At 36.1% G+C, this 25,222-nt stretch overlaps 2 protein-coding genes across 4 annotated transcripts in view; one reads left to right on the forward strand and one right to left on the reverse strand.

Annotated features, from left to right (window-relative positions):
* Positions 1-25,222, reverse strand: part of LOC309474407 (uncharacterized protein) — a 328,024-nt gene that overhangs the window by 223,854 nt on the left and 78,948 nt on the right. Inside the window, exon 2 of one of the 3 annotated variants that reach the window (XM_082136984.1) lies at positions 22,556-22,812. The exons of the other annotated variants lie outside the window; for them this stretch is intronic. The gene's annotated coding sequence lies outside the window, so the exon portion shown is untranslated. Of the gene's footprint in view, positions 1-22,555; positions 22,813-25,222 lie in introns of those variants that run through there. 3 annotated transcript variants of the gene reach the window in all.
* Positions 1-25,222, forward strand: part of LOC309474318 (inactive rhomboid protein 2-like) — a 93,219-nt gene that overhangs the window by 1,375 nt on the left and 66,622 nt on the right. Inside the window, exons 2-4 of the mRNA XM_082136782.1 lie at positions 1,844-1,928; positions 22,410-22,549; positions 24,904-25,034. Of these exons, the coding sequence (XP_081992908.1) occupies positions 22,430-22,549; positions 24,904-25,034 (251 nt within the window). The 5' untranslated portion in view covers positions 1,844-1,928; positions 22,410-22,429. The remainder of the gene's footprint in view (positions 1-1,843; positions 1,929-22,409; positions 22,550-24,903; positions 25,035-25,222) is intronic.

A 25,222-nucleotide genomic window follows, 5' to 3' on the forward strand; every position in this document is an offset into this window, starting at 1 on the left:
AATCAAATGTGTCAAACATATTTAGGCAGGCTCACCATGTCATGGCTTGTCTGCTGAAAAACAAGGATTTAGTCCATCCTCATAATATCGTCTTCAAATGTCTGATCATATGAGGCTTGTCATTGGGTACATCATGCTCAGAATCATCACCTCCAAACATTCTGGCTTTTCAAAGACAATATTTTCTTTATGTTCTCTATAGTTATACCGTTACTTTAATAATTTCGCCTAAGTATAGCTGAGGAATGTGTATCTGGTTTTCCTTTTGGCAAGTTCAGACTTGCTCCATTGAACAGTGAGATACAGTGAATGACTTTGTTTGGGAAGTTGAATTGAGCAGACCTTTGCCACCTCTATCAATTTGTTATTGTTTTGTTGACTGAAAATATAAATATAGCAAAATTACTAATATATAGTGTTTGCCAGACATTGAGTAATACAAAAATAAACAGTATGTTTTGTCTATGCAATGAAAGTCAGTGTCCAATGTTGTTTTGGACTCATTGACTTTCATTATATATACAAAAACATTCTTTAAAATATCTTCTTCTGTTGAACACAACAGAAAAACAAATGACCTATAGGTCTGGAACAATGAATGACTTCAATCATTTGTCGTTTGTCATAAGCAGTTAAAAAGCAGCTTTAGACAGAATGAAACAACAACACAAGTGGATAGTTGTTTTTAAATTTCAAGCTCAAAAAACACCTTAAAGGTATCATAAAAATAGTTCATTTGACTAGTGCGCTATAGTCTTTTTATGATAGCTTTGTGCAAGTATTGTACACCAGCCACATGGACCACTTCTATGGTGCTTTTTTGCAATTGATGTTTAAAGCAACTGTCCAAAAAAGGATCATGTCATCTACCTACCTTCATGTTCCCACTTTTTGGATGGAACTGTCCAGCCAATAGTTTGTTATAACCAGGAGTACTATGCGTAGTTTTGATATGCTCGGTATAGACTATTTGCAACCACTGACAAGGTTTGTTAATTAAACATCTAAGGATTCTCTGCTGCTGGCCTTTAATAGCACTTATTGAAATTATCCTCATTATGGGGCTTGTAGTCATCACATCTTTACAGTATCTTGCAACAAAAGGGAAAAAGGAAGCTGACATTTGAGCAACACACATTACTTAACAATGAAGGCAAGAGAAATGCATCGTGGACAAATACAGTATGTGGCCTCAAAACCACCACATGTTACTGATATGAACCTAGATTGAAATCTTAATATTTTGTGTGACATTTCTTTTTATTATACTCTTACAGATTTGCCAGGTAGGGTGCCTCCATATAGCCATCAAATTCTAAAGCTCCATTTCAAACTATACAATAAGTTAAGATTATATGCGTGTTATTTTTGTTCTTTTTGTGGTGATTGAGTTGATACTGGCTTCTGTGCATTAAAATACATTCTTGTTGTGTGAACAGATGAGAAGATGCATTTAACCTAGGCTAGAACTAATGCTAATTAATCATGAGAGTTTTGTCTTTGATTTTAACAAAGTTTTTTGAACTGGAGCAAAGTGTATTGTCCAATGTCAGGGTTCGCCAAAAAGACATCCCACTTCATGTAAGACTAAATCAGTTTTTATTAGGCTATTAACATGACTTCAGTCTTCTTCTCAGGTAAATGCACATGATTTTAAGCAGATTGTCTATTATCAAGCACTGTTCATAATATCTTTGTTTAAAAATTTTTATGAGGAAAATGCAAAAAAACAAAAAAGGATTTTGTCATCAGAAATGACATATTTTCAGTTTGAACTCTGCAGCATTTCTTGTGAAAGAGGGGACTGACATGGTCATAACTTCTTCTTTTGTATGTTTTGCAGAAAGACTGCCCTGAAGATGAGTAAGTGAATTACTGTTCCTCTTACTGTTCCGAAAAAAAGGCAAACAGTGGTTCCGTCTGACATAGTAAGTGTGAAGTTTTTTAATGTTATGCTCTGGTGCTCACACACTAACTTGCAGGTTTGCTGTTGTGTGAAATACAGTTTTATCCCCCTCTAACCTCTATTTCAGTCGACCTTTTTCACATTTCTGGGGTTCTCAGAAAGTCATTATAGATGGGTAAACGTCTATAGAGATGAATTTTGTACTTTTCATTGTGCAATCACTTATAATGTCATTTTAATAGTGTAATTTCATTGCATGTAAGCCATCAATAATTGTTTGCTAACATTTAACATCTTTTAGTAATGGATTCAAGCCTAAAGCAGTATGTAGTTGTGACATATTCAGTTCTGTACAGAGAAAGTGAAACCTGAGCTTTTTTCCATAATTAGAGGTTAAGGTTGACCAAAAACATTCATCAATCTTCTTATGCTTTTCTGCTTCTTTCTGGCCCCCAGTTGCTGGTTATGTAGTGGCATATAGTATACAACAACTTTGTTAATGACATATTTAAACTCGCATTAGATATGTGTCTCACTTCTGTATGCGTGGTGCAAGAAAATCATAGGGAAGGAAGTACGAGCCTTGACTCATTCATGTTGCCAGATCTTGCTAGAAAAACAAGAGCAAACAAGACCAAGCCCATAATAAACCTAAATAGATCTAAATGCTTTATATTGAAAATAAGACCACAATATCACGAATCCACAATTGGCCCTTTTATTAACTCCATAAACTGGGTCAGTTTATGAGCCAAGCCTGTATAACAATAGCCTGACTACGTCAGACTTCGTACTTCCGCTCAATTTCATTTCGCTTCTGTACTCAGTCTGAGACAGCGTCATAGCTTTCCGTTTTCCTCCGGCCTGAAAACAGCCGGGCCAATCAACGAACAGAGGGCGGGCTGAGAGCCGTGACGTAGACGCTGATTGTACCGTGGATGCATAGATTTACTTCACATAATCTGCAGAAGTCGTTCACAGCCATGTTCACTCCGGTGTTTCGCTCGATGGTTTTTGTTTTCGCATCATATGTGTGTTTACAGTGGAAGTTAGATGCGGCTGAGCATGCGCATAACACACGCCATAACCAAACATTATGTGATTGGCTTACGGGTAACCAATGATTTTAAACTTCAGACAAGCGGCCCCCCGCGAGAGAGAAAACACTTCTCTATTATGCCATTCCAGACTCTGTCTACGAAGCAAAGCGAAGTAGCAGAGTTTGGTATTACCAGGCTAGTATAACAATACCAAAAATGCTTATAATAAGTGGATATAACACTGCAAGAGAGTCCTCTGCAAAGTAGCCTTCCAAGCATAAATAAAACATGACGCTTCTGTCGATGGTGGTTTGGTTAAAATTGTCAAACATTGTGAGCCTTTGGTTGCTGCAATATTACTTTGGCCAAAAATACCAAAAACGCAAGATGCCAGGATGTTGATATAGTTACCACGGTGTCAGTCATCAGAATGAAATTGTATTACCAAAACTTGTGTTACACTGATAACTAGTACTGATAATTACTGATAATTCAAGTGTGCAAACAAGTGAAAATAATAAAATATACCATACAGTATATAAAAATGAGGAAAAACTCAATAAATGTTTCTTGACAAATATAAACATTCAATACAAAAAAAGATGTCCACATGGGGAAAAATGTGTTAACATTTTAAGAAGAACGCTATAACTGTACTACTATCATTTGAAACCGCAGCGGGGAAGATGTGTGACGTTGGCATACATTTTTGTTTTAAGCCTTCCTTGTTTAGACGATAATATGGTTACGATAAGCAGGTGACGATTTCGACAGTTCAAAATAAAGAGGAATAACAGATGTTTTTATGAAATGTAGTGGAGTAAAATGTACGATATTATGCTTTGGAATGTAGTAAAGTTTTCCCAAAATAAAAATACTCAGATAAAGTACAGATATTTGATAAATGTACTTAAGTACAGTAACTAAGTAAAAATAATTAGTCCATCACTTACTGTGGGAACCTGGGGTGGAATAGGTCTCTAGCAATGTAAGAGTCAACAAATGGGGCAACTTGTTAGACCGTGGGTTGGGACCTGTGTCAGTGGATACAGAGATCCTGGTACTTGAGAAATGTGACATGCTGTGGCTGTCCCAGCTCCAACACAATACCTTGGCTCCAATTCTTCTTCCAAAATCAAAAACTGTCAGACATTTATGTTTCTGGAGTCCCTGGTTTCTGATATGCTGCTTTTCAAGCTGTCTCCGTTAGCTATTCAGAGAAGTGTTTCTGTTAAAGCAGGGACAATGAAGGATGTCAAAAAGCTAAGATCTGGTCAGTTCCTGGTAGAATGTAAAAAGTGAATAATAGTTCATTCATATTATATGAAATAAGATTAATTTTATTAAGTATAAGTATTTTAAAGTTAGTTTTAATCTTTTAAACATGAGTTGAAGTGTACTTACTTTCGATGAAATGAGACTTTTTTTTTGTCTCTATCTGGTTAAAGTCCACAGCTCTTTGAATTGTTTTCGGATTACAACCGTCCATAATGTCTGTGAGAATGAAACGGTACAAATGAGTTTTGAGAAATAAGAAGCATTGTGGATAAATAAAAGCATATAAAATAATAGACATATGAAATAAGATTAAATTTGATTAAATATAAGTATTCTAAAGATAGGGTTTAAGCTTATCAACATGAGATGAGATGTATGAGAAACTTAGATGAATTGAGATGCATGCAGGGGCACCGCTCCCCATCCTGACTGTGTGTTGTTGTTGTGTATTTGGTTTGCAATTTGTTTCTGGAAGCATCAAACAATTAAAAGGCAGGATAGTCACCTCTAAAGTTTTATTATTGAGTGATCGTAAACGTGAACGAACGTAAACCATCACAGACAACTGTCTCCCATCCTGTATTGTCTGGGAGACCCCAAAATGTGATCATTTTGACATCTCTACACTGACCAGGGCTGTGAGATCAAAAGAATTAGATGTTTATACCGGTGTATAAACAAGGGGGTCAAAACAAAATGGCCAGGAAGATACATTTTATATACTCGTATCCATTGATTGTTATGATAAGCTAATCGTCCTTTCTTCCTGGGGCAACTGTCTCCCATCCTGTCTTTCTAGGAGAAAGTGTGAAAGAAAGAGGCAGCCCAAAAAATGACACCTCAATTCTGACATCTTCTGAAGATCAGAGCCTTACAGGCAATGTTTGATAGCATATCAACACAAGTTTTTAAATATATATTTTTTAACAATATTTTAAATAACTTCTTTGATCTTATTCTATTTTTTAATAGTTTGTTTTTTTATTAGTTTATAGTTATGAGTAAATGGCTCTGCTGTTTTATTTATTTTCAGATGGTCTACAAGCTGTATACTTTTCATTATTGGATTAAATTAACCTAAAAATAAACTTAAAATTACATGACAGATCACGTAATAGCCATAAATTGATCAACAAACAGAGATAAAACATTAAATCTTTACATTTTTGATGGTTTACATTTTTTGCTATTTACTAGCGAGTCAAAGTTAAGTTTTGTTTTTCTCCATAAGTTAGAAAAATTGTCAGGCTGTTGTGCATTAAAGCCAATGCTAATATATATTCTACTTATTCTAACTAAATCAACATAAGGTGATATATGAAACACAATATTTCAAACAGTTGAGTAAAATATAATATAAAATATATTTCAAATGATATTATAAATAAAATATATAATATAAAAATAAACATCTTACTAACATTTTCTGAACCAATTTTTATAGTTTTAGCTAAATTAATATATAAAAAGCACCTTGCATTTTTCAGAGAGCAGGAAAAGATCTCCTTACACAGAAATGACCATACCATGTATGAAATGATTTACAAAAATGCAATAAGTAGAAATATAAATTCTCTTGAGTGTTTCTTAGAGACAGAGATGTGTGTGTTTTAGCCAAAATGGTGTGACAGTCGCAGCAGTGGGGGTAGAGACCGGCATGTTTATGGGGGTTCCATAGACAAAATGATTTTGTACTGTAACTGTATATTCTATCCCATACACCTAAACACAACCCTCACAGAAAACTTTCTGCATTTTTTACATTTTCAAAATATAAATAAATATAAGTTATAAGGTGTTTTGCTCATGGGACACATTTTGCTCAGGTCAAAAATACTTGAAACACTCAGGTACTCAACACACACACACACACACACACACACACACACACACACACACACACACACACACACACACACACACACACACACACACACACACACACACACACACACACACACACACACACACACACACACACAACACTTATCTATATAATTCAATGATTAATAACAAATGGTACCAAAATGTATTTAAACAGTTTGAGTTAGTAAATAAGTTGTTAAATGTTATTAAATAAGTTGGCTAAAATAAATAAATAAATATAAAAACACCTTACATTTTCAGAGCGCTGAAGAAGTAGTTGTTTATGCAATGATAAAAAAACAATCCAAAAAGCAAATAGTTTAATTTGTCATAAACAAAACAGCCCCAGATCCTTCAGGGATAAACTACAGTGTGAAATGAAGCTTCAGACCCTCATAGAGACGGGAGGAGTTACAGACCAGATGAGCCTCTGGGACACAATGTCACAGCATATGTAAAGTTAGTCTGCTTTCCAGAGTTTTATTCCTACTTAATTAATTTAAAAGCATAATCTTAAAAGTTTAAATTAGATATCTTAAAATTAAAAGACTGTTTAAATCAAATCTTTAAAGTTGTATTAAAATCGTATCTTCTATTTATCTTCCTAGAAGACTTCTGTATGGTAGAAATGATTTTGCTTAAATTTAACCTAAGGTATTATTTTTACTAAACAGCATCTGTTTCAAAAACTTTACAATTTTAAAGCAAAAACTGTGCTAAAAGCAAAAACACCCTCGATTTTGGAGGGTGTTAAAGACCCTACAAGTTGGTCCTTAATTTCAGATGTGTAAATTGCAAAACAGCATTTTTCAACTGAGTGAATCTACACACGAGTGGTCTTCCGAGGTCATGTCTTCAATGGGTCTCTTGAGAATATTTAATTTCCCTTAAAAACCAAAGATTAAGCTAAATGACACTAGTTTCCAGCGTTCCCCCCAAAATGAAATACGGTATACAATTTGTATTACACTTTTTCAAAGGATAATCTTGCTTTAAAGTTTGAACAAATTTAAAAGCATTTCTTCATATTTGTTATGTTCTGACACAATGCCATTAATTGGTACTTTTTCTTTTATAAAATGTACTTTTCTTATTTCTACAACTCAAGACAAACTTTACTTATGCTGCGTCATGGACCACAGAGGCACATCTCATCTCTGAAAATGTGTGGTGATTTTCTAAAAGATACAACTTAATCTAAATAAGAGCAATGTCGAGTCCCTGGATTTCTTAAAAACAAAACAAAAAACTAACTTTGTGACAAACTTTGACAACATGTTTCATGTTGTATGGACAAAAATACTACTTGAATATTTTTGTATAAATAAGATCTAAGACGACTAAGCACAGTTTTTTCTTTAAAATTGTAAAGTTTTTGAAACAGATGCTGTTTAGTAAAAATAATACCTTAGGTTAAATTTAAGCAAAATCATTTCTACCATACAGAAGTCTTCTAGGAAGATAAATAGAAGATACGATTTTAATAAAACTTTAAAGATTTGATTTAAACAGTCTTTTAATTTTAAAAGATCTAATTTAAACTTTTAAGATTATGCTTTTAAATTAATTAAGTAGGAATAAAACTCTGGAAAGCAGACTAACTTTACATATGCTGTGACATTGTGTCCCAGAGGCTCATCTGGTCTGTAACGCCTCCTGTCTCTATGAGGGTCTGAAGCTTCATTTCACACTGTAGTTTATCCCTGAAGGATCTGGGGCTGTTTTGTTTATGACAAATTAAACTATTTGCTTTTTGGATTGTTTTTTATCATTGCATAAAGAACTACTTCTTCAGCGCTCTGAAAATGTAAGGTGTTTTTATATTTATATTTATATTGATTGATTGATTTATTTTATCCAACTTATTTAATAACTTATTTAACAACTTATTTACTAACTAAAACTGTTTAAATACATTTTGGTACCATTGTTATTATTCATTGAATTATATATGTAATTTATAATCATTTAATTAAAAATATAGATAAGTTTCTTTTTATAGAACATGAGTGTGAGTGTTTCAGGTATTTTTGACCTGAGCAAAATGTGTCCCATGAGCAAAACACCTTATAAATTATATTTACTTATATTTTGAAAATGTAAAAAACGCAGAAAGTTTTCTGTGAGGGTTGTGTTTAGGTGTACGGGGTAGAATATACAGTTACAGTACAAAATCATTTTGTCTATGGAACCCCCATAAACACTCTACCCCCACTGCTGCGACTGTCACACCATTTTGGCTAAAACACACACATCTCTGTCTCTAAGAAACACTCAAGAGAATATATATTTCTACTTATTGCATTTTTGTAAATCATTTCATACAGTGGTGGTCAAAATTGATGGCACCCCTGATAAATATGATAAAAAATGGCTGTAAAAAATAAATCTGCATTGTTTATCCTTTTGATCTTTCCTTCAAAAAATTCTCAAAAATCTAACCTTTCATTGAAGTAAAAGAATTGAAATTGGGGGGTAAATCACATTATGAAATAAATGTTTTTCTCCAAAACACGCTGGCCATAATTGTTGGCACCCCTAGAATTTTTTATGAGAAATAATATCTCTGAAGTATATTCCCATTAATATTTACCTTTTTTAGCACACCAGGGTGACTAGGAACATGAAATTGTCCAGCTATGACTTCTTGTTTCACAGGAGTTTAAATATGAGGAAACACAAAGGCCAAATTCCCTTGCTCATCCATCACAATGAGTAAAACCAAAGAATATAGTTCTGATGTGCAGCAAAAGATTGTTGAGCTTCACAAAATAGAAAGTGGCTGTAAGAAAATATCTAAAGAATTGAAAATCCCCATTTTGACCATCAGGGCAATAATTAAGAAGTTATAATCAACTAAAGATGTTACGAATCTGCCTGGAAGAGGACGTGTGTCTATATTGTCTTAATGGATGGTGAGGAGGAAAGCTTGAGTGGCCAAAGACTCTTCAAGGATCAAAGATGGAGAATTGCAGAGATTAGTTGAGTCTTGGGGGTCAGAAAGCCTAAAAAAATTGTATCAAACAACCCCTACATCACCACATGTTGTTTGGGAGGGTTTCAAGAAAAATCCTCCTCGCTCCTCCAAAAATAAACTCCAGCATATTCAGTTGTCAGACACGACTGGATCTTCAAAAGGGACCGGATTCTATGGTCAGATAAAACGAAAAAAATGGCTTTTTGGCAGCAAACCCAGCAGATGTGTTTGGTGCAAACAGGGATGAAGAGTACCCCATGCCTACGGTTAAATATACTGCTGGATCTTATATGTTGTGGGCCTATTTATTTGCTGGAGGTCCTGGACATCTTGTTCAGATACATGGTATTATGGATTCTAGCAAATACAAACAGATAAAAAATCAAAACCTGTCTGCCTCTGCTAGAAATCTTATAATGGGCCGTGGTTGGATCTTCCATCAGGACAACGGTCCAAAACAAACATCAAAATCAACACAAAAATGGGTAAACTGAACCCTATAGAAGATGAGTGGGGTGAACTGAAGAGAAGCAGCACCAACATGAACTTGTGAATCTGAAGGATCTGGAGAGATTCTGTATGGAGGAATGGTCTCTGATCTCTTGTCAGTTATTCTCCAAACTCATCAGGCATTATAGAAGAAAACTCAGATCTGTTATCTTGGCAAAAGGAGGTTGCAAAAAGTATTTAATAACAGGGTGCCAACAATTATGGCCAGCGTGTTTTGGAGAAAAACATTTATTTCATAATGTGATTTACCCCCCACTTTCAGTTCTTTTACTTCAATGAAAGGTTAGATTTTTGTGAATTTTTTTAATGAAAGATCAAAAGGATAAACAATGCAGATTTATTTTTTACAGCCATTTTTTATCATATTTATCAGGGGTGCCATCAATTTTGACCACCACTGTACATGGTTTGGTCATTTCTGTGTAAGGAGATCTTTTCCTGCTCTCTGAAAAATGCAAGGTGCTTTTTATATATTAATTTAGCTAAAGCTATAAAAATTGGTTCAGAAAATGTTAGTAAGATGTTTATTTTTATGTTATATATTGTAATCATATCATTTGAAATATATTTGATATTATATTTAACTCAACTGTTTGAAATATTGTGTTTCATATATCACCTTATGTTGATTTAGTTAGAATAAGTAGAATATCTATTCACATTGGCTTTAATGCACAACAGCCTGATAATTTTTCTAACTTATGGAGAAAAACAAAACTTAACTCTGACTCGCAAGTAAATAGCAAAAAATGTAAACCATCAAAAATGTAAGATTTAATGTTTTATCTCTGTTTGTTGATCAATTTATGGCTATTACGTGATCTGTCATGTAATTTTAGGTTTATTTTTTAGGTTAATTTAATCCAATAGTGAAAAGTATACAGCTTTACTATATTTCAGTGTAGACCATCTGAAAATAAATAAAACAGCAGAGCCATTTACTCATAACTATTAACTAATAAAAAAATAAACTATTAAATAATAGAATAAGATCAAAGAGGTTATTTAAAATTTAGTAAAAAATTTTTTTTTTACATTTTTGTTGATATACTATCAAACATTGCCTGTATGGCTCTGATCTTCAGAGGGTGTCAGAATTGAGGTGTCATTTTTTGGGCTGCCTCTTTCTTTCACACTTTCTCCTAGAAAGACAGGATGGGAGACAGTTTCCCCAGGAAGAAAGGATGATTAACTTATCATAACAATCAATGGATAAGAGTATATAAAATTTAACTTGGCCATTTTGTTTTGACCCCTGAAGACACCGGTATAAACATCTAATTCTATTGATCTCACAGCCCTGGTCAGTGTAGAGATGTCAAAATGATCACATTTTGGGGTCTCCCAGACAATACAGGATGGGAGACAGTTGTCTGTGATGGTTTACATTCGTTTACGTTCACGATCACTCAATAATAAAACTTTAGAGGTGACTATCCTGCCTTTTAATTGTTTGATGCTTCCAGAAACAAATTGCAAACCAAATACACAACAACAACACACAGTCAGGATGGGGAGCGGTGCCCCTGCATGCATCTCAATTCATCTAAGTTTCTCATACATCTCATCTCATGTTGATAAGCTTAAACCCTATCTTTAGAATACTTATATTTAATCAAATTTAATCTTATTTCATATGTCTATTATTTTATATGCTTTTATTTATCCACAATGCTTCTTATTTCTCAAAACTCATTTGGACCGTTTCATTCTCACAGACATTATGGACGGTTGTAATCCGAAAACAATTCAAAGAGCTGTGGACTTTAACCAGATAGAGACAAAAAAGACAGTGTCACGTTTTGGGTTTGTTCATGTCATGTTTCCATGTCTGTCATGTGATTCCCTGTTTGTCATGTGATCCTGCCATGTGTCTTGTCATTGGTTAATTGTCTGATCATTGTTCACAGGTGTCCCTTGTTTTGTCATTAGTCTGTATATTTAAGCCCTCATGTTTGCCATGTGTCTTTGTCAAGTATTGTTCCCTGTAACCACTGTTTGTGAGTTCTGTTCAAGTTCATGTCTTGTTTTGAGTTTTCATGCCACGCCATGTTTTTGTTTCATGTTTGGTTTTGTTTTGTTTATAATAAACTGCACTTGGGTTCTCATTTACACTTGCCTCCAGTGGATCATTTACAGACAGTCTCATTTCATCGATGGTAAGTACACTTCAACTCATGTTTAAAAGATTAAAACTAACTTTAAAATACTTACACTTAATAAAATTAATCTTATTTCATATAATATGAACTAATATTCACTATTTTATGTTTTATTTATTAAAATCCCCAGCCACAATAAACCAATGAAGTCCAGGGGCCTGTTATTCGCATGTGGATTACTCTGTTATCTTGATTTTACTGTTGATAATTTTACATGATCCAGGATTGTTAGGTTCTTCGAAGGTCATCCCGGAGTTGCTGTCATAGCAACAGGTCTATAAGCTCAAACCTGCTCGGGAGCAGGCTTATTTCATGGAAACAGGATTAGATTGCATCTTTTTAAGCGAAGGTGACACTTAAAGTCTGTCCCAGCCATTTGCTACTTCCTTACAAGAGTACCCTATTGAAGCAGGGACAATAATAATTTTAAAATATAGCTGCAAGCAGCAATTACCGGGGCCAAGCAGAATAAGAAGACAAGACATGGCTGAAAGTGTCAGATCAACTGCAACAATGAGCAATTAAAGACATTTAAAGAGGATTTTAGGCGAAATGGCTGAAAAATCACAGAAACACTAATTAAAAATATGATTTAATTGATTATCACTTTCAACCAATAGGTGGCGCAGTTACAAAACTGATGTGATGTGGTCAGAGTGAAGTGACAATGACACATACAAAGTTTGGTGTCAATATGTCAAGGCATTGCAGAGATAAAGCCTGAATAGTGCTTTTGGCATCATGCCTCAACTTTGCTGCTGCGCTATACGAAAACTGTTTCGTCTATCGACACGAAATCCATAACTTTTAGTCGGCACGGTCTGGAGATGATACGATTCGATTTTGGTGAAAATCGGACAAGCGGTCTAGGAGGAGTTCGAAAAAGTAGGTTTTGAATGAAAATCAAGATGGCGGACAGGAAGTTTGGGCCAAATAAGGAAAACTTGGTATCTGTGTTCTCGACTTGACCCAAGGAATATATTAAGACCAGTGGCATTTCAATAGCCAGATGTATTCAAAAGTTATTAGCCTTTTTGGAAATTTTGTTATAACTTTTGTGCTCAAAATATTTTGGGTACCTTCAGGGGATGGTGCTGATGACACATTCTGAGTTTCTTAATATTACACCAATGCATTTGTTTAGTATAGCATTTTATTTCACAAAACTGTATTGAAGTCAATGGGAATTTCATGTTTTGTTCTGTTATAGCGCCACCAAGGGGCTCAGTCCCACCATTTTTTTTACGTGTACTCAGAGTGAGCCCATACATATGTGTGGTGAAGATATCTCAATTCGCTTCGGAGTTATAGACATTTATATGAAAAAACACGTAAAAAATTACTGACACATGACTTTGATTGGATTTTACTACCCCTTACTATCAATATTTTCGCATTTGGGCATTGGTATTTAACTTTCGACCTATGTTTCCAAACTTCTGACGGTGGTTTCGTCTCGATCGGACTAGCGGTTTCGAAGATATCGCCAAATGTTTTTTAAGCGCTAAATCACAACGCTACACAAACCGTAAGGCGAAACCTAGCATGTTTGGTATCGTAGGACTCGGCAAGGATTCAGGAGTCTAACGAGATGAGTCTCGTGAAAATAAGTTGACCACACCCAAAGTTATAAGCATTTGAAAAAAAAAGAGTTCACCACTAGGTGGCGCTGTTTCGAAACTTCTCACGCTCCTTCAGGACATTGTGCTGATGACCCATACCAAGTTTCGTAACAATCCGTTCATGCGTTCTTAAAATACAGCATTTTAGCACAAAATTCGAAATGGCTGACAGTCAAAATGGCCGATATGGTAAAATTGGATATCAGTCGACTCGGCATGTTGCCCTGAATCTAACAAGACAAATTGTATTATTTTTGGACAAACTGTTCAGAAGTTATAAGCAAAAATAGCCATTTTTCATATCTACGGACCAGTAGGTGGCGCTGCGCCGAAACGCAGCATGTAGCCTCAGGTCATGCTTGTGATGACATGTACCAAGTTTGGTCTGAATATGATAAACCGTTGCGGAGATACAGCCTTACGACTGTTTTTGCAGGCGCTATGTAAAATTTGTTCGAGTGTTTATCGAAAACGGTTTGACGAATCAATTTGAATTCCATAACTTTTGGCCAGCACTGCCTGAAGATGATCTGGTTCAATTTTCATGCAAATCGGACAAACCGTCTAGGACGAGTTCGAAAAAGTAGGTTTTTCGGAAAATTCTAAATGGCGGCCATATTTTGTTGATTGGCCTTACGGTTCAAAAGTTATTAGAAAAATATTAGTGAAACTTTGGACAGGTGGTGGCGCTAGAGGGAATGACATAGAAACACCAAAATTGGTGTATTTAATGTTGGGACTGTCCTCTATCAGAATGTCAAACCAAAACAACTTTCCCGCAATCGGTTCTATGGGCTGCCATAGACTCCCAGTCGGAAGAATAATAAGAACGGGAACAGATACAATAGGTGCCTGGCCCCTAATAATAATAATAATAATAATAATAAAAAAAAATATTTGAAAAAAATATTTTAATTGAGTAGTCTATCATAATATAAACAGCCAGTTTTACTCATTGAGAGATTTATTTGTGAGGAATAATTACCTAACAATTTTATTGGAGTCTTACACACTTAATGCACAGTTAGTCTATGCCATGCATTAATTTAAATTGTGACATTATTATGGGAGTGGCTTGATGCAGTGCAGATTAAGATTCAAATAAAAAATGCTGTCTGCTGTGCCATTAGAAAAATATTCTTGACTGAATAAACTTTCATTAATGCTGTCACTTAACATATCTGCTTCACAGGGAAAATTAAATGAATTGCTAATTACAATATTGTATTGAAAATGTACAGCCTGAACAAATACTAGAAATTGAGAAATAATGGAAATAATTTGGAATCATGTAACAAACATTACACATTTAATATTTCTATTATATCTTTTATGCCGTTTTGGCGGCTTGGCTGTTTCCATTGTTACAGCCGCCTCTTAGGCTGCAACAAGAAGGGAGACTAGACACGTCAATTCTTAACAAAAACATTTATTTTAACGCAAGAACAAACGTGAACAAAAAGAAACGCGTCAGGGCCAAGCAGGACACTCAGCATAGCACAGGCCGTCGAACTTCATACCAGAGACGATCGACCAAGCGACGCTCCCACACAAACAGTTTCAGCTACATTTAACTCTGCGTCCAACAAGTGTCAGGTGTGTCATCCATGCCCCCTCCAAACGACACCTAAAGACACACACAAAACACACGCACAGCCTAGGCTGGGATGTCAAATTATAAAGGTCCAGAAGTTTTTCATCAGGTGTGTGTGTGTGTGGTGTAGCAAATTAGCTCAATGAAATATTAATAATCAATAATAACTGTTTATAATTGATTATGAATATTTGGATCAGTTAATATAATTAACTTAATGTTGTAAATTAAAGCTACACTGTGTAATTTTTTTAGTTGATTCTTAGCAAAAAACACTTAGTTCTTTCAAAAATATATTTGCTCAATGTATATTTACTTCTTTCAAGTAATAAAGTATTCTTGTAAGTTTATAATCTGCCTTTGAAAGTACATACGGGTGAGGGGTTCGAATGCCGGTCGCCATGTTGCCCCTCCATCTTGAAACTACATTAGCCAAAGAGGGACATACCTGTAAATTCAAGCTTCGCCTTTCGCGCTTTACACTCAGTGACACAGAGACGAATGCGAGGGGGAGATTACTCGCGACTGCCGGCAGATTTGAAAGATTGCTGAAGATGGAGGATCACGCCTATTTTCGAGGACATGTAGCAGAGTCGCCAAGGAAGCGAAAGAGAGAATTAAAACGTCAACGCGACAGACAAATCAGCAAGACCAAAGTCAATATTGGAGTAACTTTTCCCAGATGGAAAGAGCTCGAGGAGCAAAGATTTTAAAACGGACGCCGAAGTTGCCTGCTTTCCTCTCGAGAGGTAATCCAGCCTATTTGTGTAAATTTGAAGTTTTATAGTTGCTTGTCTAACCATAGCATGGTTGTGCATAACGCAAGAACGACCTCTAGTATAACTTGCGTTACTTTTCCTCACGTCAATGGTGAAAAAGTATTGTTTACCTTGTAACATAAATCTGTGCTGCGACGGATCACAGGTGATAGTTTTAAAGGCGCAATTGGACGAAGTCGAACTGGAAGCCATGTTAATCTTGAAATAATACGGCCACCGTAGGAGTTAAAACGCCCTCGAAATTGAAAGGAACAGAAACTAATATTCACTGGGTAGTCATATACAATTTCCCCGCTAGATGGGGGAAAATATCACACAGTGTAGCTTTAATATTACAATCAATTAACCTGTTTGTCCCGTGAACACTTGTTTATTAATTCTAAGAAATGTACATTTCCGGGGCATGGGAAATGTCTTTATTACTTTACAGTACAACTAAGAGCAAGTAGTCAAGATCTATGATTAGGGACTCCAGATATGAGCTTGAGACACGGACAACTTTACATGTGACATGAACAAGACTTTATTAAACACGTAAACTACTCTAAGGGTGTATTCACACCTGCCTTGTTTGGTTCGATTGAATCGAACTCTAGTTCGTTTCCACCCTTGGTGCGGACCTTTTGGGCAGGTGTGAATACAGCAATCGAACTCGGGTGCGGACCAAACAATCGAACCGAGACCCAGCTGAAGAGGTGGTCTCGGTACGGTTCCAAACGAACTCTGGTACGGTTCGTTTACGACGTGAACATGAACCGACCCAATTGCAAGAAAGCACTGCGCCTTTACGTTCATTTAATTATTTGACTGCTCTTATGCTCTTATGAGGATACTTAACACAACGGACATTTTGGCATAATGGTTTGTGTTATTGTTCGTTCAAGTGCGAAAGAGAATTCCATTACGGCGCGCTGTCTGGCCACACGATACTGTTGCGCGTCTTTCTGCGCGTCGTGTGTGCATCATTGGAATGGAATGAATGAATGAGTGTGTGCATCAGGATATTCACATACAGAGCGTTCTCTTTAGTCTAATCGCGCATAAATGCTTGCCGGAACCGTCTTGCAGCACATTGTCGTCTTCTCAAAATCCGAATTACAACATCGTATAGAATGATGACATTGTATCATATGATACTCATTAGTTTCTTCATATTGCGTTTGTAGAGCATAACACAAAATCAGTAAAAGAACAAATATTGCAGTACGAAATATCTCCATGCTGAGCTTTTTTTTTGCACTTCCTGATTTCCCTACTTGAGAATCCTTGTCCAATGAATGGACGACCTTAGCACACGTGCGGTTTTGTTTACAAATTTTGGTTCACTTGCAAAAAGAGCAGTGTGAAAGCGAACCGTACCAAAAAAAAAAAAAAAAAAAAAAATTGTATTTGGTCCGGACCAAAGCAAGTGAACTATCGGACTTTCCTGGTGTGAGTACACCCTAACATACACATACATACAGTTTACCAAAAGAAAGAGAGCTGAAGCAGAATACAGGAAAGCAAGAAGTTATAGCATTGTTTGAAATTCAGCAGATCAACAACCTTGAGCAAACCATCAGTTTAGATCTAACATGCCCTTCTTTAAAAGGGGTAAGGATACTTAATGTATCAAATAATGAGACTAAGTTTGATACTTGTATGTCTCGCCCATTTGAATTAAACTGCCCTGATGCAATTTGTTGAGGCTCCAGTTGATCTTTGCTGATGTGGTCTTGATGAGAGAGAACCAGTGGTAGTCAGAGGATCTTTGGGGAATGGAAAGACAAGGCCGCAGCCTGGCACAAGCTTGGGGGTCCTTAGAAACTTCTAGTTCAGCATCATCATCACATTAGGATTCCAGAAGAGAGTAAGAGGGTAAGAGAGCTAATCTTGTGATCAGGGATTTTTAAAGCGTGAAGATGTCACACCCTCTGGAGGTGTGTGAGCCAATAAGAAGTTTTTTCCTTTGGAGGGAATTTCTTTACGACCCATTGTTCAAGCAGGCCTTTGAACATGTAGTTTGATTGGATGTTTAACACAAGAATCTTCAAGATTCTTATAATACTAATGCGTCACAAAGTTAGCAAAATGTAATGTAAATGAGCAAATGGGGGACGAAGATTGGAGTTTATAGAGACTAAACATGCCACACATATGATTTTGGTTAACCATAGTATGCAACAAAGTCTGAAACATTACCAGTCTTATCAGTCTCAATGTGTCCTGTAACAGGACACTGGGTTCTGCCAGTGTGTTAGCTTCATTTGGGATGTTAGTTTTGGGGGAAGTTTCATAGGCCTCATTTAATTGTTGGGAGAGTGAGTTTGCTGGATTATTCATTAAATATAATGAATAATTTGGTCCAGATGCTACAGTGGTATTCTTTTTTAATATGATGTAATTACATTGCTGTCTTGCCGCCAGCCAATCGTTGCATTGCTGATCATGGTTTCAAATATCGATATATCTGCCTTTTCCAATGAACGCAAGAACGAGCAGTAACCTCAGATTACTTAATCCAGATATTTTAATCAAATCCGCAAATTCGTTTGAAGAACTAAATTATCCAGAGATCAGTTTATCACGATTAGAAGATCTGGCATCTGTCAAATCATCTCATATATTAAGCAAGGTACAACGAATGTACCCCAGGTACTGTTTCCTGTTTGTTTATTATTTTGTATATATTTCAGAGTACCAGTTTGGAGTCCATGTATGGAGGAATTCCTAGTTAAAACGATAACAGAAACAGAATATTACTTTGGGAGCCATAAAGATTGACACTGGAACATGATGCATTCCAGATTAGGGGAACAGAATGTTTTGATCCTACGGTTACACTACAGCTACACAACCCCACATTTATAGTTTTCCCAGTGAGGTTACAGTCTCTATCCACGTGATGATTAGAAAATCCTGATGGTTCAACAGCAAAATCAGTAATAGCATCCAAAAGCCAGGTTTTGATGAGACTAATTATACTGCAGTCGCGTACTTCTGTTTGGAATGAGATGCACCTTCTGAGGTCACAAACTCTACAAAACTTTTCTCCGTTATCACAAACTGCTCTGTTGTTTACCTGAGTCATGGGGTTTCCATAAGGAAATTCAAAGTTACTTTCACAAGGTTTTACAAAATGAAAAGTGTAAAAATAGAAAAACGTAAATACATACTCTAAGTTGCTGGAGCTCGTAACATGGAAGTCATTTTTGCCACCATCTTGCTTTAAAAAGATTTCATGGATTGAACTTCTAAATGCTTCCCTCTAGCCCGTGTCTGCACAAACAACGGCCATGTTCAATATGGTTGTCAGTCTCGTATTTGAGTCCTTAATATGGTTACATTCACACACAGTTCAGTTATTTACGTGAGTGACAACTGTATTCAATAACCAAACTCCCACCCATACATTTTCAGGACTCGCGCTGTGTGAATGGAACAGACCTGGGCTGCGTTTCCCAAAAGCATCGTAAGCCTAAGTTGATTGTAGAGACCATTGGTGGCAATTGTTCTACGATCAACCTAGGCTTACGATGCTTTTGGGAAACGCAGCCCTGGACAAGTTGTCCGTCACGTCATACAGTGTGAGAGAGCCGCTCTGTGTTGCACAAACGTGTGTCCACCATGTGTTGTGGGTTCTCATGTGTGGTTTCGGTACGTTACAGCAATGGAGATACGAGGGCTTTAGATCCAGTCACTGTTCTCCACCAAAGCAGCACCTGTTTTGTGTGCTACATGCGACTCAAATGCTCAGCTGTCCACCAAGGTATAAAAGCTGCTGTTGGTTAATGAAGATTTGACTGAACTCGTGGCTTGAATGGACTCTTGTCTTGTCAAAAGTGATAAGTCCTCTTTATTTATTTGCCTCTCGATTTCATTTAAACCATCAACATCCACCAATAATGTTGTAATTACATATTGACCTGGAATCAACTCGGTGCCATTTTGGAATTCAGACAATAACTATACCCAGTGTACACCAACGCTTTGTTTCTTCCCTCTCTCAAGGATAGGGCTTTTACATCCTGGGTGTAGGCTGACCACCTGGTTATTGCTCTGTTGCAGGATGTAGATGTGATTTTTGTGGGACAATGCGGGATATGTGGAAGAGGGATACATTTTGTACTAAAATACTTTGTAAATATTGATTTTACCTTAGTTGTAAAGCCTATTTGTGATTGTGTTGGATGACAACATGTTTTAAATCGCCAATAAGCTTTGTTAATTGTGACTGGCAGTTAATTTGCAGAGGTTCGAGTGATGCAATGTAATTTACTTTTACTGGACCTAATCTGTCTACTAAATATAATCACTGAGTAACAGGCAGGCTAGCTAGAAGGTAAAAATCTAATTTTATACTAAAATAAAATCCTTTATTAGACTATGCAAACATTAAATAAACTTGTTTTTTGTTGGATCTGGCAGGTTTGATCAGGATGTTCTAATCCAGTATCTGTCTAGATGAAGTCCTGGCTGGTGTAGCTGTATTTAAGGACTTTTGATGAGGTCCACACAAATTTCTTTGCTCCGTCCAGTCGTCATCAGCGGAAAAATTCCTTTCTACGATTGTGTTGGTTGGTTATTTTCCCCGCTCTAGCTAGAACTTTACGGCTGGGGAAATGGATTTTTGGTACTGAAATGTCAGAAAAAAATAAATAAAATACAGACATAAACTTTCTTGGCACTGACCATGTTGCGAAAAAATGTCACACAGAATCAACTAATTTAACCCACAATTTGGATGTCGATCTCTATTTTAGGAGTCTGTCTTTGACTCACTTTCTTTTTATTATTTCTATTAATATTCACCCTTCATTGTTAGTTGGCCTGTTCGGGGTCCTACCTCCTGATTACACTCTGCCATCTCATTTCCCTGAGCTGGGCGCTTTTTTCACACTGTTTGAGGCATGTTATTTTGATGCTCATCCTCATAGGGGTCTGTTGTTTGGTAGTGTTATGATTGTTTTCATTGTTGTGAAAACTATAAATAAATCATTAAAAATAACTAAATTAAATCTACTTCGCGTTTCCACTGTCACATCTGGGGCTTGATGTGGCCTCCTCGGGGCCAATGGCCATTGGCCAGGGGTTTTTGGTCCGCCGAATACCTTGATCCAAAGCGGGCCAACTGGTGCTTGAGAAGTTGTCATGAACAAAGGTGGAGTTTATCTGATAGGGTCAGGAGAGGGTCAACACCACTGTTCATTTCCCTTGTTATCAGGCTAAAAGCTAACATAAACATTTAAGACATTTAAAACTATTTTCAGCTCAACTCACTTTCAGATGCCAGCGACTGTCTGAAATATCTTCTAATTGCGATCCAATGGGGATTCTGATCATTGTATGAGGCAGAAATATAAAGTTTCATCTGTCTTTTCCCTGTGCCTTTGTTGATATTGGACTTCTACATCTGCATATGTTATAAATTACTCTGGTTAACTCTTTTTTTTTTTTTCGTAAGCTCTGGCTGAAAGAATAACAGTATAGTGAGATGTGAGAGATTGCTCAGACCTCCCCAGATTGCATAATATAAATGCTCATTCTTTCTAAAGAAATGGGACGTAAATATGATATTATATCAGTATTTTTCTAAATGCGTAAGCCTTTGCACTTAAAGCCTTAATGGAGTTGTTTTGTGCATTTTTGTGATCCCAAATAAATGGAAGCAGACTTTTTATGTGAGATAACGACAAATACCAGGGCTGGATTTCTCAAAATCTTCGTAATCCTAAATGGGTATAGTGATCATAACCCTTCTATTTCCAGTGATATTCCTCTGATCTTTTCTCTTTTGTAATGTCTCTTAGCCATTTCTTTTCCAACAGTCTTTCTACAAATCTTCCTCTTGCTTGCTCTCTCTCCTACCCCATCACGATTGTGTACGCCCCTACTGCTGATTGGCTAGTTTGTTGTGGTGCTTGGTCCAATCCACTTTCAACAGCGGTTTCCAGAAATTGCTTACTGTGTCTTTAAGTAGACCAAATGTCCGCTTCTGTCATGTTCATTCAGCCAGGGTTGCCTGGTCTGCAGAACAAAACTACTGCAATGGGCCAATCAACCCACTGAATAAAAAATCAATTTAGCAACTCAAAAGTAGCCCAATTTTGCAGGAAAACCACAGACTTGACAACTCTGTAGTCAGCTATCCCCATGCTGGTGAAATGGTGGGGTTGTGTGACGCTGTTCTATGGAGGCGGGTTAAGGACGGGTTTTAGTGTAGCACTGCAGGGCTACTTCCCCCGACAGTGGAATCACAACTTTATTTCAGCCTTGCGGCTCGAGGTCCAAGGCTATTGGCCCCACCCGGCACGTTGTTAGACTTGCTCTGGCTCGACAATGGAAAATCACTATAGATTGTGAAGGATACATCTAAATTAACATCAACTAAACTGACAAAGGCATCTTAGTAAATGGGATGTTACACAAACATTCAGATTAGTCTTGATGCTCTTTTATATACTGCCTAGTTTTTTAATCTGCATGGGTTCATAATAAAGATGACTATTTTTCAGTAATATCATTAAAGTTAATGTTTATGTAGAAATATCATTACAAGTGGTGTATATAAGATTTCTGGTCTCAATTTCGATTTGTTTTAAAACCTAAATGTCATATTCATTATTATTTTTTATAAATATGATTGTGCTTCCTTTCTGTGTTGTTCGCCGTTTAACTGAATATTTTTTTTAATAGACCTGAAAATCGGAATCACAATGTCATCTGAGGAAGAGGAGGCCTCAAACAGTAACAGTGGTCAATCAGAAAGTAAGCTGAAGAGCAAGAAGCCACCCAGTCTGATGATTGCAATTCCCAAACCTGAATCTGACAAAAAGGTATGAGTATAAAATAAAGGCTTGTGTTAAAAAAAAAAAAAAAAAAAAAAAAAGTTCAGCTGCAGCATGTCTCACACAGAATGCCATGGATCTTAGGTTTACAGTGCTGGTCAGAATCATTTGCCCCCTTGGTAAATATGATCAAAGATGGCTGTAAAAAATATCAAAAAAAAAAAAAAAAGCTTTTTGGCAGCAAACACTTAATATGGGTTTGGTTCATACAGGGCTAAAAAAGTACCCCATGTGTAAAATGAAAAACTCTGCTGTATCTTTAATGCTGTGGGCCTAATTTTCATGGATTCGATCAAATACCAACAGATAAAAAATCTAAACCTGACAACCTCTGCTAGAAATCTTATAACAGGCCATGTTTGGATCTTCAACAGGACAGTGATTCAAAAACAAACATCAAATTCAAAACAAAAATGGGTCACTGAGCACAAAACCAAGCATCTGCAATGGCCATCCCAGTCCCTGACCTGAACCCTATAGAAAATGAGTGGGCTGAACTGAAGAGAAGAAGCGCCAGCATGGAGCTGTGAATCTGAAGGATCTGGAGAGATTCTGTATGGAGGAATGGTCTCTGATCTCTTGTCAGGTGTTCTCCAAACTCATTGGGCATTATAGGAGAAAACTCAGAGCTGTTATCTTGGAAAAAGGAGGTTGCAAAAAGTATTTAATAAAAGGGGGCAAATAATTGTTCCCAACGTGTTTTGGAGAAAAACATTTATTTCATAATGTGATTCCCCCCCCCCCCCCCCCCCACTTTCAATTATTTTACTTCAATTAAAGGTTAGAATTTTGCCATTTAAAAAAATATATATATATCAAAAGGATTAACAATGCAGATATATTTTTTACAGCCATCTTTGATCATATTTACCAAGGGGGCAAATTATTCTGACCAGCACTGTATGTATATTGTATATTTGCATTTTGATCATCGGTTGTGACTCGTGAGTTTTTTGTCTAGAGTTTTGAAAAAGGACATAAAGGTTCTGATATTAGTGCAAAAATTATTGTAAAAAAAAAAACTGTAAATGCTTTCCGAAAATAATGCACACATAGCTGAAATGATTTTACAAATGCGTGATTTACTAACAAAACTAAAGCATGATAAATTTCAAGAAAGCTTAATGAAAATACATCAATAATTCTCAAAATATGCAAGATTTAGACTAATAGGCATTGCTTTTAAAGCACTGACTGGAGTCACACGACAGCTTGTGTGACTGAAGAGGAACATGTTTTTTCTTATACATTTAAATACATACAAGAACGTTTTGATTATTAATGTGTACTGACACAAACTGAAACTTACATTTCATCATGAGGCATTTTCAATGAAAAACAGTGGATGAATGTAGATTTTTTTAATGACTTCATTGCAAGGTTTGTCAAGACTAAATAAGACTAACAATTTAAAGTATTACAAAAATACATGCATTTTTCCTGCTTTTTTGCTTCATGTTGTTGGGACTCTTTTTTTCTGCTACAGACTTATATCCAAAGCCATACATCAAGACACATGTCATTACCTGTGGCACCGCATAATGCTTGAGTCTGAAACAGAACTTAAATAAAAATCCACATGACTGAATCAGTTGAGGTCGCATATTATTGTCATGTTTACATTATATAGTGATACGCTACTTAAATCATCTTTGAGAGCAATTGGGGCCTCACACAACTTGTGTATTTTGCGTATAAGGAGGACTGGCACTGGATGCATCCAAGCTAAATTTAAGTTGTCATAGTACAGAGTCTGAATACTTGTTATATTAATTTTTTTTTTTTTTTTTTTATAAATTTGCAAATGTATCACACCTCTGGGATTTGCGTTGTTATTTTAAATAGTGTGCATTGTGAAAAAAATTATTTAAAGCATTTTAGGAAACAGTGTTAGCAAAAAAAGGGGCCTGAGGACTTAAATGCTCAACTTAAAGAATGAATAGATATAGATATAGATTAATAAACAACATAGATATTCAATGGTGTTTATCAATATATTAATGAAATAAGGCATTAGATTAAATGTTATTCAAAAGGGTTAAATAAAAAAGCTGGTTGATTAAATAAAACTTTCTTTTAGTTGCTGAACACTAAAAAGTTAAGATGTATTTTCTTTCTGCATGCCCACAGACCATTCACAGTTTTTTAGTACTTCTTGAACATAAAATGGCGGAAGCTGATGAAAATTGTCAGCATCTTGTGCATATCAGGGCTGCAGACTTTTATTAGTTCAATAGTCTTTAAGAGATATCCAAGTGTTTTGTTTAAAGTTGACCGAGGCAATACAGCTATACTGCTCTAACTGAGTTTTAACTGCATGATAGTATTTGTGTGGTTTATAGTCCCTGCAGCCATCTTTAAAGAAGAGTGTGAGTCTACAGCAAACAAGTGAAGTATTATCGGACAGCAGTCCATCTACAAGGGACAGAAGAACGCTCAGGAGGCAAACATCACTCTCTCAGAGCATACGCAGGTAAACTTACTGTAACTATCACAGATGAATGAGTGGATAAAGAAATAATGAATCATTTTCTTTATTGATCTCAAGTGGAAATGCTGGTCTCTATAGCTGCCGGATCATGGATGGATGGATGGAGATAGCAAGATAGGAAGATAGACAGACAGACAGACAGACAGACAGACAGGCCGATCTCTGGTGAT

This window comes from Leuciscus leuciscus (assembly GCF_965113295.1).
Source record: "Leuciscus leuciscus genome assembly, chromosome: 14".
Classification (NCBI taxonomy): Eukaryota; Metazoa; Chordata; class Actinopteri; order Cypriniformes; family Leuciscidae; genus Leuciscus; species Leuciscus leuciscus.